Raw genomic sequence first — 20,103 nt, 5'->3', positions numbered from 1 at the left:
ATGTACGCTGGATATAGCACTGTTTTAATTTAAAAAAACAGATATAAATCATATGCAGGAGAGGAAGTATGTTATAAACAGTGCTGGATTTGATTATAATTTTATGAAATAGTGTTGGCTTAGCATTAGGTTTGAATTTTAAGTATTAATATTTGCACACACTGGGAAGGGAGTCCCTGTCGTGTGCTCACTAACGAGACTGTTAATGCAGACTGGTTTTGTGGGGAAGAGTATTAGATGAGTACCTATTAATACAGCTCTAGCTATTAATATTCCAGCATAAAATAAATGGATATTGTGCACCCAGGTCCAAATCATATTCACTTCTTAATCTCAATAGCCAGCACTACTTTATTTGAGTTGAGTCATCAGAATTTGGCCCCTCTGTGTGAGTTTTTACTGCAAGTCATAAAGACCCAGATTGCCACGTTAGAGGTTAGAAGTGACTTCTGTGTGATGCTAATAGCAGCAGAGTCTTAGTGGACTTAAAGGCAGGGGAATAAACGGGATGTGGAGTCTAAGACATCTCCCCAGTAGCACCACAGTAGTTCAGGGTCTGTCAGCATTTCCCTCCAAACCCCAATTTTTGGAGTTTATAACTCAGCTGTTTTAAATAGCTTCAAGCTGAAACCTGCTGTATAAATTGTCAGCCCAGATGTAGATTTTGAAACAAAAAGTAGCGCGAATCAGTTACTCTGTTTTAAGTTACAGAACACTGAAATATTTTTAATAGTATCAGATGCTCTTTTGGCAATGTCTGGAAAAAGCATTCTCAGTACAGAAGATTTTACACTCAGAGGCTGTTTGAATTCAGTGTTTCACAAGAAAGCTGTTGAAGTGGCAGATATCAATGTTTGAGAGGAACTAGTTAGCATGTACACTAGTGTTGGCCGTTTTTTTTTTTTTTTCAGACAAGCATTTTACTCTGCAGAAAAGTCTGAGTACCTGCTGTTGTATATGAGTTTTGCTTTGTGCTTATAACTTCCGTCTTCAGGCTACATACTTTGGCCAGTTCAAATCCCACTGGACCGAAACTGGGCGAACAGGTTGCCTAACCAGAATTGTGTTATGCAAAAAACACATAGTTATTTTCAACTCGTAAGAATTGGTTTGGTTTTATTTTGGGGCTTTGTGTGCTTTTTTGAGCTCTAGTTGAAAGAAAAAAAATAAAAGAGCAAAATCTACCTTTAATCATCAAAATGTGTAGGGAGCTTAATACGGAAAATAAAGTTTTTGAAATAGTAGAGATACTGAGTATTAAGGAGTAGGTAAGGAATGTGCACTGCTTCTACTTCTAATCTTTAATTTTTAACACAGTCTATACTCATTTCACAGTGCATTTACAATCATCTTTTTAAGAATATGCAATTAATTTTGCATTGATACATGGCTTAAAATTGCCAAATCAGGGTTTATGCCAGCAGTCTTTCAGTATGTATGATTACTTTTGAAAATTCTCAAAGTGACGCGTATTTCTCCAGGTTTCAGGCTTGTTTTGCAAAGCATTTTTCTACTGAGTGCTACTATGTACCTGTGCAATAGTCTTAGGCCATTTTGTGGCAAGAAAGTATCAAATTATGAAAAGAATAAGCCTTTACTCCTATTGCGTGGCAAGGGATCTTCCCATGTTATAGGCCTTTATTTTATGAGCCAAAGTTTTTATTTTCACCTCTGATTTCAGTTTGTCTTGTCCTTTGGTGCTCTCTGAAGGAGATGAGCAGTGATGCTGCATCCAAGGCTTCTCAGTAATGATGCAGCTCTCGAGCAGCTACAATCACCCAGCGATGGCAGCAGCACGTGCAGCTCTGGGCTGATGGCTAAGCTGACAAATTGAACTGACATCGAGTGGAAAGGGCAGGGAGGAAAGCTCTGAAAAGCAACAGAGGACAGAGGGGAGCCTTTTAAGGGATTTTGCTCCTTCCTGGCAGGTGTTAAAAGCTGTACCTGGGTTTGGGACTGAGATGGAGCTGTGATGGCACTGCCTGTCCATGCTCTGTGGGTACCTGGGGAGAAAGAGGTGAGCTGAGGCTTCAGGTGCCTTGTTCCCTCTTCGCAGACCTCTGGCAGCCGTGTGCTTCCTGCTGTGCTCTCAGGTGCTTTGCATTTCTGGACTTAATGTGATTTGTTGTTGTTGTTTTGTGAGGTATAAAAAGCGTAGGGTGCAACTCCCTGGGATGCTGATGGGCACGACAAGACTGTCCAGAGATAACATGGTCTGCTGCAGACTGGGAAGGGAGTGGTTTATAAGTAGTCTCAAGCCCCATGCTTCACAGTTTAAGCCAGTGTCCATTTGTTAATGGTTAGAGTCAACTCTGTAATCTGTTCACCAGATTATTATTTGTTATTTGATTATTATTTATTATTCCTTACACCTGGCTTTGAAGCTGTCAGACCTGGTTGCTGCCAGACCCAAGGCAGAGAGTTATTGGGACCTCAGATCTTAGCCACAACGGTGATTCCTCTGGTTTTGTGTTCAGGGACTTTCATATGACTTTAAAGTAAAATCTTCGTTTGATACATGAAGACCTCACAGTAATTTGTGGCAAAACTTAGCTTTTAGTTTTGGGTGGTATTACCTGGTATTTTATGCAAAAAAAGAAAAGCAGGTAAATTCTTTTCGAACAGCTTTTAATCTTTGCTTGCTTCTTTCTCTTCAATATTTTTTTAAAATAAGCTATAGTTTTCAGTAATATGGCCTTTTTCTATATGATTTTAATTCCTTTTAATTGTTTTAGAGAAACATTGTACAGTTCACTGGACCACATAATGCTCTCCCTATGTACCCAGAACTCCTCATTCTTTCCACTGAATTAATATCACCTGCAATTATTAGTTTTATTTATGGAAAAGACATCTCAGGAAGGCCGTATGACAAAATGTAATATATATTTCAAGAGACAGAATAAATTACTCTGAATGATATAAAAACTCATATTTGACCATGTAAATTGGCTGTAACTGCAAGGGGAAAGACTTTATATCTCAAGATATTTTTTCAAGTTCTGGCTCAGCCATGCAATATTTCTGAATCTCTTCTTATTATAAATTTATTTTCAGCATCAGAATTAGCCAACTGGGGAAAAGGAAGTTTTTTTATTAATGCTTTTGTGGACTTTTTTGCCCTGTGTGTATATTTTCTTCCTAGTAACTTAGCATTTCTGTTTAACTTTATTTTGCTTTAAAAAGCCACGGTGCACTAACACTGTAGGTATTCCTGCTGTTTTCAAATCAGCAGCTGTCTCCTCCATTACATTTATTTAATCAGATGTTGGAGTACTACACAACCACCGAAGCATAAAAGGGAGACTATCAGGTAGCTGGAACATAAGGAGAAATGAAATACTTTGATATCTTCTGTTCACCCATCCTGGAATTTGAGAGAGGTATCAGCACTAACCACATGCAACTCTTGCAAGCACTATGAAAATTTACATGCCTGCAAGGAAATATAGCTTTGTTTTATATTGCACATGAGGAGTTTGAATTCCAGCCATAAAGTGCTCCCTTGCAGAGCATGTTGGGCGTAGAGCTTTGCCTGCTGATGCCCTGAGTGCCACCCCTGGGATGGGTGGATGCAGGGTTCTCTCTGGCTTGAAGTCTCAGGAGCTCAGGGGTCAGGGTGGTGGGTACGAGCAGAGCAGAACTGAATCTGGGTGATAAGGCTGCTAATACTAACTTTTCATTTTAAATGCTTTCCTGTGCATAATTTACGGATACGAGCATTGCCTTGTGTTCTCTCACTGCTCCCTGCTTGTTACGAACAAAGTTGGCCTTTAGAAAGCATTAAAGTGTGCACTTGACATAAGGATGTTGAACATTTCTGAAGAAATGCAACAATGAAGAAGCTCTGAGAAACGGAGACAACACACGATGTTTCTGTGTTTGATGTGGCACTTTGTTCTGTGCACAGCAAGTACCAGACTCCTCACCACAGAGCTTCTTCACAAGCGTGGCAGCCGGCAGAGCTGGGAGGGAAACACACACCTCCAAAGTGTGGCTTCACTGGTCATGATTGTCTCCCCGTTTTCACAGGTGGTAGCCTTAGGAGAAGTGCCCGATGGGACGGTGGTGACCGTCATGGCTGGAAACGATGAGAACTACTCTGCAGAGCTGCGAAACGCTTCTGCCGTGATGAAGAACCAGGTGGCCAGATTTAATGACTTACGATTTGTGGGCAGAAGTGGAAGAGGTAGGCCGCTGCCTTTTACCTGTCCGTAATGACATGAAAAACAATGCCTAGATGTCAAACTTACTTTGAAATGAAATACTGATTAACCCATAAATCCGTTGTTCATAGAATCACAGAAAAGTTTTGTTTGTAAGGGACCTTAAAGCTCATCTCATTCCAACCCCTTGCTCTAGGCAGGAACACCTTCCACTAGGCCAGGCTGTTCAGGTTGTCAGCTTTTGTTTTGGAGTGATGTACACATATTTTATTGTCAAACTTCAGCACAAATCAAGTTAGGATTCTCTGTAGTTTTTTATCAGACAGAGGTTTTGAAAAATGATTCATGGAGTACCTGCTTCCCTTTTTGAATGACACAGGAAGGGTGGAAGGAAAAGGGAATATATGTGATCCAGGTTATTCAGAGTCGGGGGAGTGTGTTTCGGGCCATGGCAGTGAGAGGTGGAGAATTCCCTTTAGCAGTAGACTGCTTCTGAAGTTGCTGTAGAAGACCTGTAATTAGGGGGATTTTGCATATCACATGTTCTATAGGTTGTATTCTTTAGGGATTTAAATCTTTCAAGGCTTAACAGCTGTTGGTGGAAAGCTTGCTAGTGGCTTCTCCGCCCTTTAAATCAAGCTGTTGATAATCTGTGAAAATCACCCCCACTTTTCTTTTTAGTAAGCTGGTTGACTTTTTATGAATTGCTGGTAAGCTTGGGCTTGAACTAAATTTAACCTTTACTTTAAATGACAGGGTAACTTTCAAATTTCTTTTTTTAATTTTTTTTTTTAAGTTGTAGAGTGCTGTCATTGTCTTCCAGCTCTTTAGGAGTTTCCTATAGTCTGAAAACTGCACTGCACTTATAGAAATCTTTTGTAATCATTGCAAATTTGCAAGAATTCCTCTTTAAGGGTCTCACAGCAGCTTTCAAACTTCAGGTAATGATTGAAAGGATAACTCAGAGGAAGCTGGCCCTGCAGTTTTTGTTGCAGGAGTCTTCAGAGTGGTGTTGTATCAGTCATTGATTCAACCTACATATTTTTTTCGTTTATGTATTAGAAGTAATTATTAATTTTTTTATAAATTAGCCCTGCATGGGACAAACCAAAGCAAAAGAAGCAGAATATTTGTGCTGGGAAGTTAGCAATAAAGCAAATAACAGTAATATTCTTTAGAAAGCAGTTGCAGTTCATCTTAAGGAAGGAGGTTTTGTCCCAAAAAGATTAAACATATGACAGAGGCCCAGATAATCTAAATCAGTCAGCACATTTTTACAAGTACTTTGTGAAAGTGAGTCCATAAGTATGACTTACAGTGACTATTCTTTATTTTAATGACCTAGCCAAAAATTCTCTTTATCATTTTAGAATTTAAAAAGTATTGATAATAGAGAATAACTTGAGAGACAGAATAACTTTACCAACAGTAATACAATATAAATATGGAGCTTATTCCTCTTGTGAGTAAGGAGTTACCTATCTCTTCCATTTGTCTTCTTTTCTTTAAAAAGTCAGTTTGCTTTGTTATTCTGCTGATGGATTAGATTTGAAAGTTCTCTGGCTCTGTCACTGCTGCTGACTTACCGTAAAAGTTCAGTAGTGTATCAGCCTTTCAGAAATGGTGGAAAAGGACTGAAATGTGATGCACTACCTCTGATCTGTGAATTTAATTTCAAACCTGTGATATGTACTCTTTATTAAAGCATAGGAAATTAAATAGACAGCCTAAAGCCTCAGTAGATACAGATACAGATACAAACACAAAGCTCCTAAAATTTGGTTCCAGTAGTTTAGTTTATATTTTTATGTAGCAGACTTGGAATAGACTTTTTCTCTGATCAATCTGGGTAGAATCTATGGAAAAGTGATAGTATACTTTTCAAACCCTCAACATATTTATTTAAGAGACTTCAAAGAAAAACAAAGGGTGTGCACTGTTTTACTATATTGGCTTTCTGAGTTTTGGCTAGTTTCCCAAATAGCAATTTTTATATTTAAAAAAAAAAAAAAAGGAGAAAAAAAAAAGGGAAGAAAAAAGACAGACTTAACTGCTTGCAGACTTTTCACGCATGGAAGATGAAGAAAGCTTCTTTTGATGAAGTGTAATTATGTCCAAACAGAGCTGACCCCCTCCCCCTATATTTCTTATGATCTTAACGGAAGAAAGTAGGGCTTTTCCTTTGAAGCAGCCGGGACTCGGTGGAGGATCTGAAATGCTGCATTCTCCTGCCAGAGGCAGGATGGAGAAATTGGTCCAGACTTGTCTTCCAGACTTAGAACAGAGAGGGAGAGAGAGAGAGAAGGAGAGAAGGAGAAGGAGTTATCATTAATGATAGATTTTTAGAACTCTGCTTAAAATAGCAGGAAAAGAAATCAGTAGTTGCAAACAGAAGTGAGAAAGCTCCTTACATAGACAAATATCGGTAAATACAAGTCCTGAAGTAGAACAGGAAAAAATAAAGTAATAAAGAAATCATTTTTCGGTGGCAAGAAACTAATCCACACCTGTTCCTAACTTGAGATTTACATCTTTCTAAGCAGCTTGTGCTTTGATCTCTGTATCTCAAAATTTGATTGTGAAGTCTGAATCATCAACTTACCACTTCACCTCCTCTCCCACGTTTTTACTTGCTTCCCATGGCTCAATGGAGAAACTTGATTTTTATACATATTCATTTTGTTTGCCTGACAGAAGCTTCACGTTTCTGTTTGCATAATTTCTCTTAAACACCTTTTTTGGATTCATAAGAATAAGTAACCGGAGTGCTTGATGCGAATGCAGCAGTTGTTTGTATGTGGTTTTCAGGCAGTAGCTCACTTTTACAAGCCCGATCCACAGCGCAGAGAAGAAAGAATTCCTGTCTTCAATAAGCACAGGATCATAACCTTAATTTTGTTGTGTCCTGATACTTTAATCACATTAGCATCTAACTGAAAAAATATGCAACACACACACACAAGCTGCCGAGTCTCCTTTCAAGCTCATTTCTGGGGTTTGCCTTGTGCTTCAGCATATGTCCATCTCGTCCTCCTCTGTGTCAGCTCAGCTCACATGTGTGAATAACAAAGAATGTACAGTTTAGACACACTGAAGCAATAGTGCCAGATGACTGCTTGGCTGGGGAATTTAATAAAAGAGAGCTACAATTAGTCTGTAGCCTCTGAAAGTGGATAGTTGAAATGACTAAAGGCAATAAAGAAAGGTGATAAAAAGTGCATTAAAGGATTTTTGTAGCTGAGGAGGGATATCTGTGAAATAGCTGTGGAAGGTCTCAGCATCACTGGAACTGGGGACCTTAAAAATTTATTTCATTCTTAATCCAGTGATATGTAAATCATCTCTTGAAAGCTCTGGAGTGCCCTGGCAGGGCCGTGCAGCTCCCCACAATGAAAGGCTCTGTGGTTTATGGAGTGTGAGGGGGCTTCGTCAGTGTTACTTTATCCACACTTCAGTTTGTAAAATACCAGTTAGGGAACAAAACCAGTTTTCCTCTCAAATTAGCTGCTTACCTCTTCAGCTCAGGCTGGCTGAGAGGTGACAGTTCAGAAATTCTCACTGGTGAGGTCCAAATGTAGCTCTTTTTATTAAGGAATGCATTTTTTTTTCTTGCCACTGTATCCTGTTGAGATACATTTAGTGTAAGAAATCTTGCAGTGCTTTTGTACAGAATGATTTTAGAGCATCTTACAGATAGTATATGAGTTGGGGTTTTTTTTTTCCATAATAGACTTTCATAGGGATTTGGTGTATAAAGAGTACAATAGCATGGAAGGCCAAATGCTTCATTCAAAAGTGTATGGAAAAGCCCCTTTAGTATCTTTGTTAGCAGTAATATTCTACTGATCTTCTATGCATTACTGTGATATGAACATCAACAGCATACAATTTAAGAATCAGAACTTTTTGACATGGTAAGCTGGTGCCAAAGGAAGCCTTAAACCTGAGCCTGGAGAACTATATTCGTGCAGTGGCTGAATTCCTCTTTGGAGAGGGGTAAAAGGCACAGACACTTCTCAGCCCTAAACAAGCAGTGTGGAAGCACTGTAGAGCTGCTGCTGTGTGTGTGAAGGCTGCCCATGCCCTGTGCTGGCAGGACACACAGTTCACCTCTGGGACAGCAGGTGGGCAGAACGGGACAAAGACTGGATGTCCTAAATGCACATAACTCTGCTCCTGTGATGATTTAAGAAATAATCCATTTCCCAGTGAAAATGGGAAAAGCCACCTTCAGCCCTGCCACTGTGACAGAATTCAGCCTCTTGAGATTTTGCATGCTTAAACTGACAGAGGGCAGGTTTAGATTGGATATTATGAAGAAATTCTTCCCTATGTGGGTGGTGAATCACTGACATGGGCTGCCCAGAGGAGCTGTGGCTGCCCCATCCCTGGAAGTGTCCAAGGCCAGGTTAGACAGGGCTTGGAGCAACCTGGGATAGTGGAAGGTGTCTCCTCATGGCAGGGGGGTAGAACATGATGATTTTTAAGGTCCCTTCTAACCCAAACCATTCTATAATTCTATTTGCCAGGGTCCTGACCTTCCCTCTAACCTACCTCTCCCAGAGAGCTGGGCACAGCTGGAGCACAGCTTCACCTGGAAAATCATTTCACTCTAAATGACAGTTATATTTCCTTAAAAAAAAGTCCATGTCACATTCTAGTTCATGAAAATTATAGCCAAGACAGTTTGAAGTTGCACTCTTGATAATAAATGATGCATGTCTCAGGCAGGTTTGGGGGATATACGACTTGGACCAGAAAGAAAGACCAATTACTGTATTTGACAGCCAAAGCTCTGTTCTGTATTAGGCCTTATATATAAGCTGTTCTTTATTAGGCCCGAAAAAACTGCCTTAAGTTTGTGCTGTTACATATCGTTTAAGATTTGTGCCTTGATTGAATGCCTTCAGAGTTCAGCAAGAGGAAAAGCCCTAGCAGCAAAAATGCACAAATACACCCAAGGAGGGGAGGGGGGGGGGGGGTGAAAAAAGGAGCTTTAAGTGTCTGGTAAAGTAGTAGCTTAAATGAGCATGAAGGCCAAAGATTGCTGACTGTTTTATTGAGTCACTGTTGTACGCCCACCTTTTCCTGTCTTGAAACAGTTTTCAGTTTTGACTATCTGACATGAGTAACCGTTGCATATCTAACAGATTACAACTGTCAGTGAGTCTCCCAAACGGGGGCCAGCGCCTGTGAGAATGTGTGCTCAGATGCAGGCAGCTCCCTTTATTTATTTCTTTTTAACGTTTTCATTCAGCTGAAGGCTGTGGATGATCTTGTGCAATCTCTGCCTGAATTCGAGCTTTGAAAAGTAAAAAAAAAAACCAACAACAAAAAAAACCAACAATGCGGACTGACAATAGCAACGTACGTGCACAGACATTTCTCACCCTCACAGGAAAGTTGGGGGCTTTCTCGGTATTTCATAGATGGAATATGTGTAGGGGAAAAAAGGCGTGTTCCATAATAATGATATCATCATATTAGCCCTGGCATATGCAGGACAGAGACACTGACTCCCTGTTAAACCATCTCCCAGGAGGAAAATATATTCTTTCCTCATTTTATTGTAGTCGAGTCAAACAAATGAAATGATAAAACTGTGTGAAGTAAATAACATGTGGTCACATTCTGCTCTGTCACACAGCTGCGAAACTGGAGTAAATTTTTAAATTATCTGACTTGCTTTGGATTTACACCACTTTCAATGCAGCAAAGAATTTGGCTTGTCCTCAGCAGTGAATCACTTTTGTTCTGTCATTGTATGATGACCCATTATTAAACAAGAAACATTTAGATTGTCAACACATGGACGTATTCCTCACATAGAGTAAAACTGAAGGGGAGGAAAACTCCTATGGTCAGTTATGTTTTTAATTTTCACGATTGTGGTAACGACAGGGAATAATTTTAAACTGATTCTTTACTGAACATGCATGTCACTGTTTTCATGTTGTAATCACTCATTCCTTGTTGTTTTTTCCCTTGGTAGGGAAGAGCTTTACTCTGACAATAACTGTCCTGACAAATCCCCCCCAAGTCGCTACATACCACAGAGCAATAAAGGTTACAGTGGATGGGCCAAGAGAGCCAAGAAGTGAGTATTATATTCTTCTCTCTGCTCTTATTCCTGCCTAATTTTATTTAACAGAGACCTGTAAATGAAATATGTATATCTTTGTCAAACACTGGGTTTTGCTCAGTAAAATATGTGAGCGCATGCTTAATTTGGAGTCTATTGGACCACACACGTACTTGCATTAAAAACTCACTTAAGTGCTTGGCTGAATTTGGGCAATCCCAAACCGGATTCTCATTCACATCAAGTTTTTGATACATTATCTGCCAGAGCAAATGAGAACTAAACTCTCTGTATTTATATATAATCTGATTTAGACATAGTAGATACAATCCTGCAATGTGCTGCATTCTCTGAACTCCTGTAAGCTTCCAACTGAAGGCATTTAGAACAAAACAGGATCCTGATCTTTCAGGATCAGTCCTAGCATAGAGAGAAAATATATAATATAGTGCCTTTTTGTTTGCCCTTAAATTCTTTTGCCATCAGATAATTAATGCACCTGGTTAATCTCATCATACCTGAAGTTGGTTTTCAGCTATGGACTCATCGTAGACCCCCAGGGGCCAGAGAAAGATAAAAAAACCAGTATATCAACAGCATGGTCTTTGTTTCTTATTTGTGCACAGAAAATACATATTTTTTAAACATAGTCCAGCAGATTTTAACTCAGCACATTTATCTCTTAGCCATGCAAGCTCCCTAAGAATCTATTTGCCATGATTTATGTATTTTGCAATGGCTATACTTTTATGACAATTGTGTTTTGTCATGTTCTAGCAGTTTTATGGGTAGCACTTATTTTTAGATACAGCCAAGTGTTGTTAATCCATCAGGATTTATCTGGCTGTCTCTCTGTCTAGCACATTTAGCTGGTAACCAGTCTCACATCATATGGGTATCACTGATGAGCCAGTTCTGGAGATTTTTCTTAATCTAACTAGAAATTACTCTTTCTAAATTGATTGGATTAGCCAGGTATAGCATTATTTAAATTACACTTAGAGATTAAGAATTATTTTATGAATAACCACATTAAAAGAATCCCTATAATGGTAGCATCTCAAATAATTATTTTGTCTTTGATCTGCACATACAAATGAGACCTTCAAGGAGCTTTCATGGTGTTTTGTTTAAAATACCACAAAGAGAGAAGTAGAAAGATGTAGACAGAATTCACGCAGTTAAGTGTTTCTCGTGCCAATATACGCTGCAGAGTCACCTCCTCTTACACCGAGGTGGGAACTGAAATGCTCCCTGTAAGAACTGTCCAGGCTGTAGAGTTTCACCTTGAAGAACTGCTAAGAAAAAGCAAAACAGCTCTGGATACCTTTCATTAGGTACATACTTGTGGTGCTACCTTCTCACAGCTGAGGTGTCCTGATATCACAGCAGGGGCATTTTTGTTCTGTCTTCTCTCTGTGAATTAGTTCCCATTTTTAATTTTCACTTGCAGCTGGTGCTCCATGTAACTTACTTGGAAGACACTGGGGAAGCTGCATTCATGGAGTAAAAATCAGGGAATAAGTTATATATCATTTAGCCATTCCCATCTGGACGCTGCTTCCATGTATTGAGGCATCTGCAAAAGAGGAAATCTCCCAGTAGAGGACACAACCGTGGTGAAAGAGCAGAGAGGTTTGAAAGTGATGTGTGCGGAGTAGTGTGGATTACCCTGTGCAGCACAGAGAGGGACCCTGCTGGCATGGGGATCTTTTGGTGATCGGTGTATTTAAAGTGAGTCTGTGTTCACAGAATTTAACAAGATCTCCAAGTTCTGCTAGAATTTTTTACTTTAGACCTGAAAGGCCTCTGTATGTGATACCTGTCTGCTGGTCTCTTTGAATAGCTGAGTCTAGGAATGCTCAGTGCCGGAGTTCTTGTAGCCTACTGGAGTTATTGTGTCCTTCTTCATCTTTTCTTTCATTTTTTTTTTCTAGTTTGTTTTTTTTTTTTTAAGAAAGTAAAATTTCAGCTTGAATGTCCATTTGTATTTTAATGTTTTGGTGTAAAACTGCAATCTGGTACTTTCAAGTCATTCTGATACATCTCTGGAATGACTCATTATTAAACTTGAATTTGTAGGGAACGAGTAGCTTCAGTGAGTTCTGGGAGTTTCAATGAAGTTTTGTTTCCTTCTTAGAGTCCCTGCACTTGTGTAGATCCCTTAGTTTGGTAATAATCATTCAATGAATGTATCTGGCATTTATGTTGCATAAGGAAAATTAGGTGATTAGGGGCAATAAGGAATTTAAGGAGCAGCTCTGATAGCAAATGTGTTTGTCTTAAAAAATTATGTATCGGCAAATAGTGCCCCTCTCTGCCAGGAGCTGTATTTCACTTCAACATTTCAAGCATGTTATCCTAGTTTTCCTCTCTCTGGCAGCTCAACCAGAGCTGTCACATCACAAACAACTTTTTTCTTAATATACACATCTGGCGTTGGCAGTTGGAGCAACATCATAAGAGCACATGATCATCATTCATTACAAGATTAAAAAGTACCCCATGGCATCATTGATGTTTTCTAACTTTGATCTTTTGCAGTTGTGATTCATCTCAGTTATAAAACTTCCCTTTAAAGGAACACAACCGATGACTTATTAGAACCTTCATTCTAAGGAGTGTAAACATAAAATTATGCACATCTTTACAAAATGTCATTTACTTTGTTGCCAGCTTATCATTTTAAGACATGACATCATGCTTTAGATCGTGAATTTGTAAGGCTTGTTTATAGGCAAGGCACTCTGACCTTCTGTTGGCAAGTTGACTTGAGCAAACGAAAGCTGTGAGGTTCCCAGCAGCAGCAGGAGCAGCAGCAAAGCCATGACAGACATCACAGTCATTTAGAGCCTGACTTCAGGAGTGCTGAACAGTCGTGGCATGCAGGGACTCCAGTTGGTGTTTTGGATGCTCAGCACTTCAGAAAGTCGGGTTCTTAAATGTAAGTGCCATTTAGTCGTATTAAACATCTGCTTGTAGAAGCTTGCTGCCTTTCCTGTCTGTTATTATTTGAAAATATTTTAATAGAGACAGTGATGTCAGGTTGCTCTGTTAGGAAAACTTGCCCGTTTCTATATGACAAAAGGTCTTCTGATGATTTTTTTCTCAGAAAAGACTTATTTAATTTTACCTAATCTCTTCCAGTCTATCTAGATTACTGTCCAGGGACATCTACTGTGTCGCACAGTTTCTGAGCTGGGTTGAGACAGTGCTTTGCACTCTGAGTGATGCAGTCTAGAGACGGGGTTGTATAAGATCTTTGGGAATGATTAGGAAATCCTGCAGATATTTTTCTCTCCTCATATGCAGTACAAAACCTCTGCCATACACACATCTTAGCCAGCAGAGCTGCCTTCCAGCTGGGAGGGCAGACAGAAGTTTTCCGGAGAAGTTGTCATGAGGTCATAACTGACCGACAGATAGCCAGAGATTACTGTAAAGGAAGTCGAAGAAGAAAAAAGCAGAGCAAAGAAACCACCCAAATCTTTACCTAAGCCCGCCTTTTATGCCTTTGCCTTTCCTCATTGCAGCTACAGAAATAATGATTTGCCCTTCCATAGTGGTACCTTTAGAATAGGAGGCACATACATCCTCCTTTCTGGCTGCTTTTGGGACAAACCCAGTCATGGGGGAAATCATGAGGAAGGAGGGAGGAGAAGTCTATATATTTTTATATTTTTCCTGACTTCCAAAAACTTTAGTTTGTCTCTAGTCAAAGGCAGGCTCCAAAGTCAACGACCCCAACTTTCTTTATTAGTGTGAATGGAAAAGCAGCTCTGAGCTTTGAGCGGAAGCTTTTCAGGGGGAGAAAACTGCTCTGTCTCATTCAGCTCCCGAGCGTTTCTCTGCTGCCACAGCTTGCAAGGTGCACACGTGATGAAAGGTATGAGCAAACATCACATCGCCTTTTTGTCTGTGCACGCTGAGGAAGGCAGCGAGAGCCAGCCAGGGGTTCTGCTCAGCCCCCACATTAACTGTTTGGCCGACCTGGCTTATAAAACACAGATAAGTGATTGAGATTTTTGAGATTCCTTGACTTAAAACCATAACAGTTTTTAGGAAGTTCTCCCTCTTTTCTTTCAAAGGCAGAGAGGGTGGAGGGATAAGTCTGAGTCGAGTGGAATGTGCTTTGGAGTAGAACAGCTTTAAATCTTTCAGTTTGCCTTCCTTTTTTTAACTTTTCTTTTTTCTTCTTCTTTTTTTTTCCTTTTCTTTCTTTTTTTTCTTTCTTTCTTTTTTTTTCTTTTTTTCTTTTTTCTTTTTTTTCTTTTTTTTTTTTTTTTTTTTTCTTTTTTTTTTTTGTTGACTGCCTGTCAGGAGCTGGGCTGGTGGCCAAGCAGGAAATGACACATCGAGAGGCATTTGTGTTGTGCAACATTTTGTGGAACTGATGCAAGGATACATTGTCTGTTTACGCATTCCTCTGCTAACAGCCTGCATGGCAGTAATTTTATTCAGGGACACATGGCATGCTACAGCAAGGAGCTAGAGCCTTAACATCTCTTTATGCAGAATTATCACAGCAGTTAAACCACTATGTGTGTCCCCCGTTTTGAATAGTCTCTGGCCTGCCTTCAAAAACCACTCTACCAGCCCCCCTTCCTTCCCAAGAATATATTTGTTTGACTGTGGGGGTTTTTTTCACTGTGGTAAATTGGGGCAGTGCGGAGAGAGAGAGAGAGAGGGACTTTGCAGAACAAGAGGAAATTTTACAGGCAGGTCCCTACTTCGTGCATCTACCTCTGACTGAACAGAGCAGCGCAGCTTTTTCGGGCGATGCATTGCAGACACTGAAGGCGTCAGTTTGCATCTGCATGTGGTTTGGCACGGGGAGGTTTTTCATTAAAGTCAATGCTAAATACCCCGAGATGTGATGAGCGAGTCTTGGGGTTTCATCCAAACCAAAGTTAGAAAATCTGTGGCTCTCTCTGGTGTCTTTCAGAGTGACAGATCTCTACTGATGTTGGCTGGGTAGGTCCGGATTTATCCCAGCTACTGTGGGAGCAGAGGAAGGCAGAGTGGGCAGTCTGGGTTTCCAAAGTTGCTCTAAATGACTTTGTAGTGTTTAATGTACGCACTCTAATGCTCCTTTGTAAGAAACGAGGCAAAATGTGATTGTACCGCCAGAGAAATGTTCAGCAGGGCCATGCCATGAGGTTTAGGTTCTTTTCTGTGATCATCATTAGTGTATTTCAGCATGAACACAGTCCGTTTACAGGCTGAGACCTGACTTCCTTATCACCAGGTCCCCAGTAAGGAGTTGCAGTGTTTCTATTTCCAGTGGTACAACACCAGGTCCTTACTGCAGCATAAAAGTCACAACACAGTTTCACTCACCATCATTTGCTGCTGGTTTATTTTTTACAAATGTGTAATTTCACAGAACTGTCCTAGTTGGGGACTGGAGCTCCTGAGCGTTCCCGGAGATTGTAAGAAGCTGGTGGGATGATTCAAGTGTTTCCCACCAAAGGTGACAGACAATTCATATGCCAGTGGTTTAGGTTTACTTTTGAGATGAGTGTGCAACCCGCAGAGCAGGGCTCCCTACGGTTACTTCAACCAGTAGTGAGGCACAGGCACAGGTTGTCCAGAGAAGCTGTGGCTGCTGCAGCCCTGGAAGTGTTCAAGGCCAGCTAGGATGGGGCTTGGAGGAACCAGTGGAAAGTGGATACTGGAAAGTCTCTCTGCCCATGACAGGGGGATTGGAACTAGGTGATCTTTAAGGTCCTCTCTAACCCAAACTATTCTATGATTCTCTGATTCCATGATTCTCTGATTCTATGATGCATGCTGCTGTGGCAAGGTGACCTGGGGCTCTTGGGGTGGTAGTTGCATCTCGAGGACCAGTCAGTTCTTATTTCTTCCACTGTGGCTAGAGAGGGGCTCATGCATAAAATCTCATTGTCTGAGAAGCAGACTGTGAGACAAAATCATTTCTGGTGTTTATGACTTTTTTTCTATTGATGTAGTGCATAGAGTGAATCAAAAGCAAAACTACTGAGTTCACTCATGGTTTGAAATCATGCGCTGTAGTTCTGAAATCTCAGCAACCTGTGTGACAACTCTGGGCTCTTTGCATAGGAGGACACTGCTGCGTAGAGAGGTGACAAAGTGACCATGTATTCACTGTTATGGTGACAAGATTATGTAAAGCAGATGCACAAGTCTGAGCATAAAACTATTCCATAAGATGTCCTCACCAACAGCAGTGCAGTCTTGCTTTGTATTTGTCAACAGAACAGATTGTTTCCATGCCATTGTAGAGGGAATACTTGCTTCCAAGCAAATCTATTCCTAGTACATTTGGCATGTAATTTGACCATCACAGTGATTCTTTCATATTGCAGCTATTGCTCTTTGTATTCAAAGTGTCCCTCCAAGCTACAAATAAAATCATGGCCCCTCTATGTAGTTATGTTGCTTAGTTGTATGATAAGAGAGTTTTTCCCTGAATAGCTCATAGTCTCCATTTAATATACAGATGGGGAAAAGGGGCTATAACCAAACAAATGAAGTAACAGTGGAAGTGATTTCATTCTGTATCCCCACAGGGTTTGATTCGGAGAGGAAAAGGGGTGACCATTTCACAGTCACAGAGTCAATTATGCTGGGAAAGACCTCTGAGATCATTGAGTCCAGCCTATGAGCAACCAGGTCCATGTTAGCCAGACCATGGCACTGAGTGCCACGTCCAGTCTTTCCTTAAACACCTCCAGGGGCAGTGACTTGTAACTCTGTGACTCTACTCCATGTAGGTACTGTGGAGGAAGGTGGTATTAAAAAAGGCCATAAGAGTAGCTTTCCACAGATGATTTTGTTCCATAGTTTTCTCCCAAGAGAACTCTTGGTTATTGTCACTTTTGAAATGCATTCAGCATTTTTTTCTCAATCTTCAGTGTATCACCTCTTACACCTCTCCCTTTACTTTCCAAAGTGGTTTGGGAAATAGGGACCAGAATGAATATATTTGGGAGGCACTGCATCAGAGTAGTGTAAGTGAAGTACTTAGGCTGCACTTGCTTACTGTCTATTCCAAATTTCTGATTAAAGTTTTTATAAAATTTATTTTTTATTCCCCATATAAAATTCATTCTCCTCTGAAATGTGGTCATCCCAGACGTGAAACACAGATGCTGATTTAACCAGACAAGGAATGCAGAAGAGGAAATGAGGATGAATATCATACTTAATTGAAACTTCAGGGAAAGAAACTGAGTAATGATCTCATGCTGCAGTATGTTTGGGACACCAGAATCCTTCTCAGATGAAGAACTGGGTTCCTTATTCCCTGTATTTTCTCAGATCCCCTTTTATAAATCTCATCTACAGTAGACCAGCTTACTCAGCACAATAGTGGCTCACTGTGGGCTGAAGGTGGCTTTCAGCTCTCCAAAAATTAGACATGTATAGTAGGTTTCCTCTGAAGTGAATGAAGAGACACAGGCCCTTGCAGAGAGTGATTCATATGTTAATGCTTATCTTAGAGAGCAATGAAGTGCCCTTTGGACTCTCATCTCTTTCCATTGATACTAAATGGAGGCTTGATGACTAGCCTAGACTAGGCACCCTGGTTTTGAGATGGCTGGAATCAGATGAGATTAGGAGATACTATAGTCCCAAAGTGTATTAAACCTGCTGTGAAGCTCAGACAGCCCGAGTTAGGTGTAAAACAGGTAGTCCAGGGTGCAATCACAGGGAGCAGGAGCTCAGCGTTGGATTAACCCAGTGTTCACTCACCTTCTTGGGTGGGGGCTTTATCTGGTGTTGAACGGTGAACAGTCCCTGCTGCTTTTCTGACAGTGTAAGGAATTGTTTAAAGCTGACTTTGAAGTGTCTCTACAGCTGCCATAATGAGTGCAGTGTACACATACCTTAAAAATGATGCTATCTACTAAGGCATCATTATCACCTCCTGCAGGATTTCAGCAGTCAGGTACTGCTCAGGCCCCACTCAGCTTGGGTTGTGTGAACTGCTGAGATTAAAACTCAGGTTATTTAGCTGTAGGCAAAGTAAGATTCTCGCACTGCAGTTGCAGCTACATAAGAAACATTACAAAGGTGACAGTACACTTTACAGGTATCACCTAAAGGTGAAGTATATTGGGGAACACATTTGAAGATTTTCCTAACACTGGGAAGTACTTTATGATTCCAATGTTTCTTCTTCACGACAGAACGTATTAATTGTTCCTCCCTTATCCAAACTTAACATGCTGCCCATTCTCCTGTGGTTCTGAGATGTAATCTTTCTCACAGCGTGGGAAGACAAACCCTTTCACCTGATTATTGCCAGCATAAATGTTTAATGCTTCCATCCCTCTTCAAACTCTCCCACTGCATTTTGTGAACTTTACTCCCACTTCATAATGCCCTGCTTCTTTAGTAGCCCTGCTCATTTAAATTCAGGGTGCCAAAGGAGGTATTAATCAGGGTGCTTACAAGTGCAGAATCTGTTTCCTGCCTGTCTGTAATCCATGTGAGTAATGCCAATTAGTTGTCTGCTTCCTTAAATCCTCATGCACTTTCTCATTCTTGCATTCCTGCAGCAGTAGACATGGTCTTCAGTGTCAGTGCAGTCAGAGGCACTTGGGGGTGTTTTGTTTCATTGCTCTTAGAGCTCAACAGGAAAATCACCACCTCTGAAGCACCACAGAAATGTGCTGGGGAAGAAATGGATGAGTCCAGCTCTTGCATCTCTACTTTAATCTGCTAGTCACAGGGATCTAACTCATTTTATTCCAGAGGATCACTTCAGACATCATGAGACAAGTAGACAATTATATACAGCAGTTTCACATTGGTGCAGCTTTTTCTTGGAAAGAAGCAGGCACATGCAGGCATCATTATAGTCCCAGGCCTGTTTTTGTTTCTATATGTTAAATCACAGATTAGATTTGCAAAGTAACCCAATTTTAAATGATTGTAATAAAAGGGAGACTGTACTAAATTCCAGAGAATATTAATTGAAAAGGGATGGTGTTCACAATCATTTTTGGTGGTTTGGAAATTCAGGCCTGTGTTTCTCAGCAGTATGGAAGCTGGAAAGGAATAGAGACCTGGAAATACAATGCAAAATGTGTGATACTAGCCACAGGTTAGCAGTACAGAGGGAATTACACGTGGAATACTTTTGGGGGGTTTTTTGCATGTGTACATATGTAAACAAGGACCCAGTTTCAGATTCTTATAAAACAACATGCTTCAATTAATTCAGTTATCTAGTGAATTTATAAAGCACTGTAGACATGTGAAGTTTAATAGAGTTGGTTCCACATTTCTAGGATACCAATTAAATCAAGAATAATTTAATTCAATAATTTGGGTTTTCATTCCTCGTGTCTCTTATCACCATAGACTCTAGACTGGTGGAAAAGATTTTTTCTTTCACATTGAACACTTTTTGGCTATGATGATCTGGGCTATGGGTGCCCTCACACTTTTGGCCATTTTTGATGTCTTTGAACAATAGTTTGTAAAACCAGTGCTGCAGTAAAATCATCACCTCTGTAGACAGAAGTGTTGACTACAGAAGAGGGTTCAGCAATAGAGCTGTGAATGTAAATAATTCAGTGTTTCACTTCATCAGCTAAGCAGTCCAAATGAAAATTCTTTTTGTAAAGGGACATATGGGTAACATTTTCAGAGATGCTGGGTGGATTGGTTCTCCTTAACTATAGCTGCCTGAAAGCTTGATGTTGTGTCTCAATGACTCACCTCCTGTCCACTGTGGTCAAGGAAGGAAATGTAAGTGTGAGTTAGAAGCTGGTTTATCCCACCCTCAGCCTCTGTAGGTGTCAGTGGGGGTGAGTGGGGGAGAGGGGACACGAGGCAGCCCAGACCACTGGACTGGCA

General features: G+C 40.4%; 1 protein-coding gene across 3 annotated transcripts in view; it reads left to right on the top strand.

The window, feature by feature from the left end:
* Positions 1-20,103, top strand: part of RUNX2 (RUNX family transcription factor 2) — a gene marked incomplete at both ends in the record, with an annotated part of 215,221 nt that overhangs the window by 62,184 nt on the left and 132,934 nt on the right. For all 3 annotated transcript variants that reach the window (XM_082302710.1, XM_082302712.1, XM_082302711.1), the window contains 2 exons: positions 4,033-4,189; positions 10,159-10,263. In XM_082302710.1, coding sequence (XP_082158836.1) covers positions 4,033-4,189; positions 10,159-10,263 — 262 coding nt within the window. The remainder of the gene's footprint in view (positions 1-4,032; positions 4,190-10,158; positions 10,264-20,103) is intronic.

The sequence above is a fragment of the Coloeus monedula genome, assembly GCF_965178545.1.
Source record: "Coloeus monedula genome assembly, chromosome: 2".
Taxonomy (NCBI): domain Eukaryota; kingdom Metazoa; phylum Chordata; class Aves; order Passeriformes; family Corvidae; genus Coloeus; species Coloeus monedula.
This window is presented reverse-complemented; position numbering and strand designations above follow the sequence as displayed.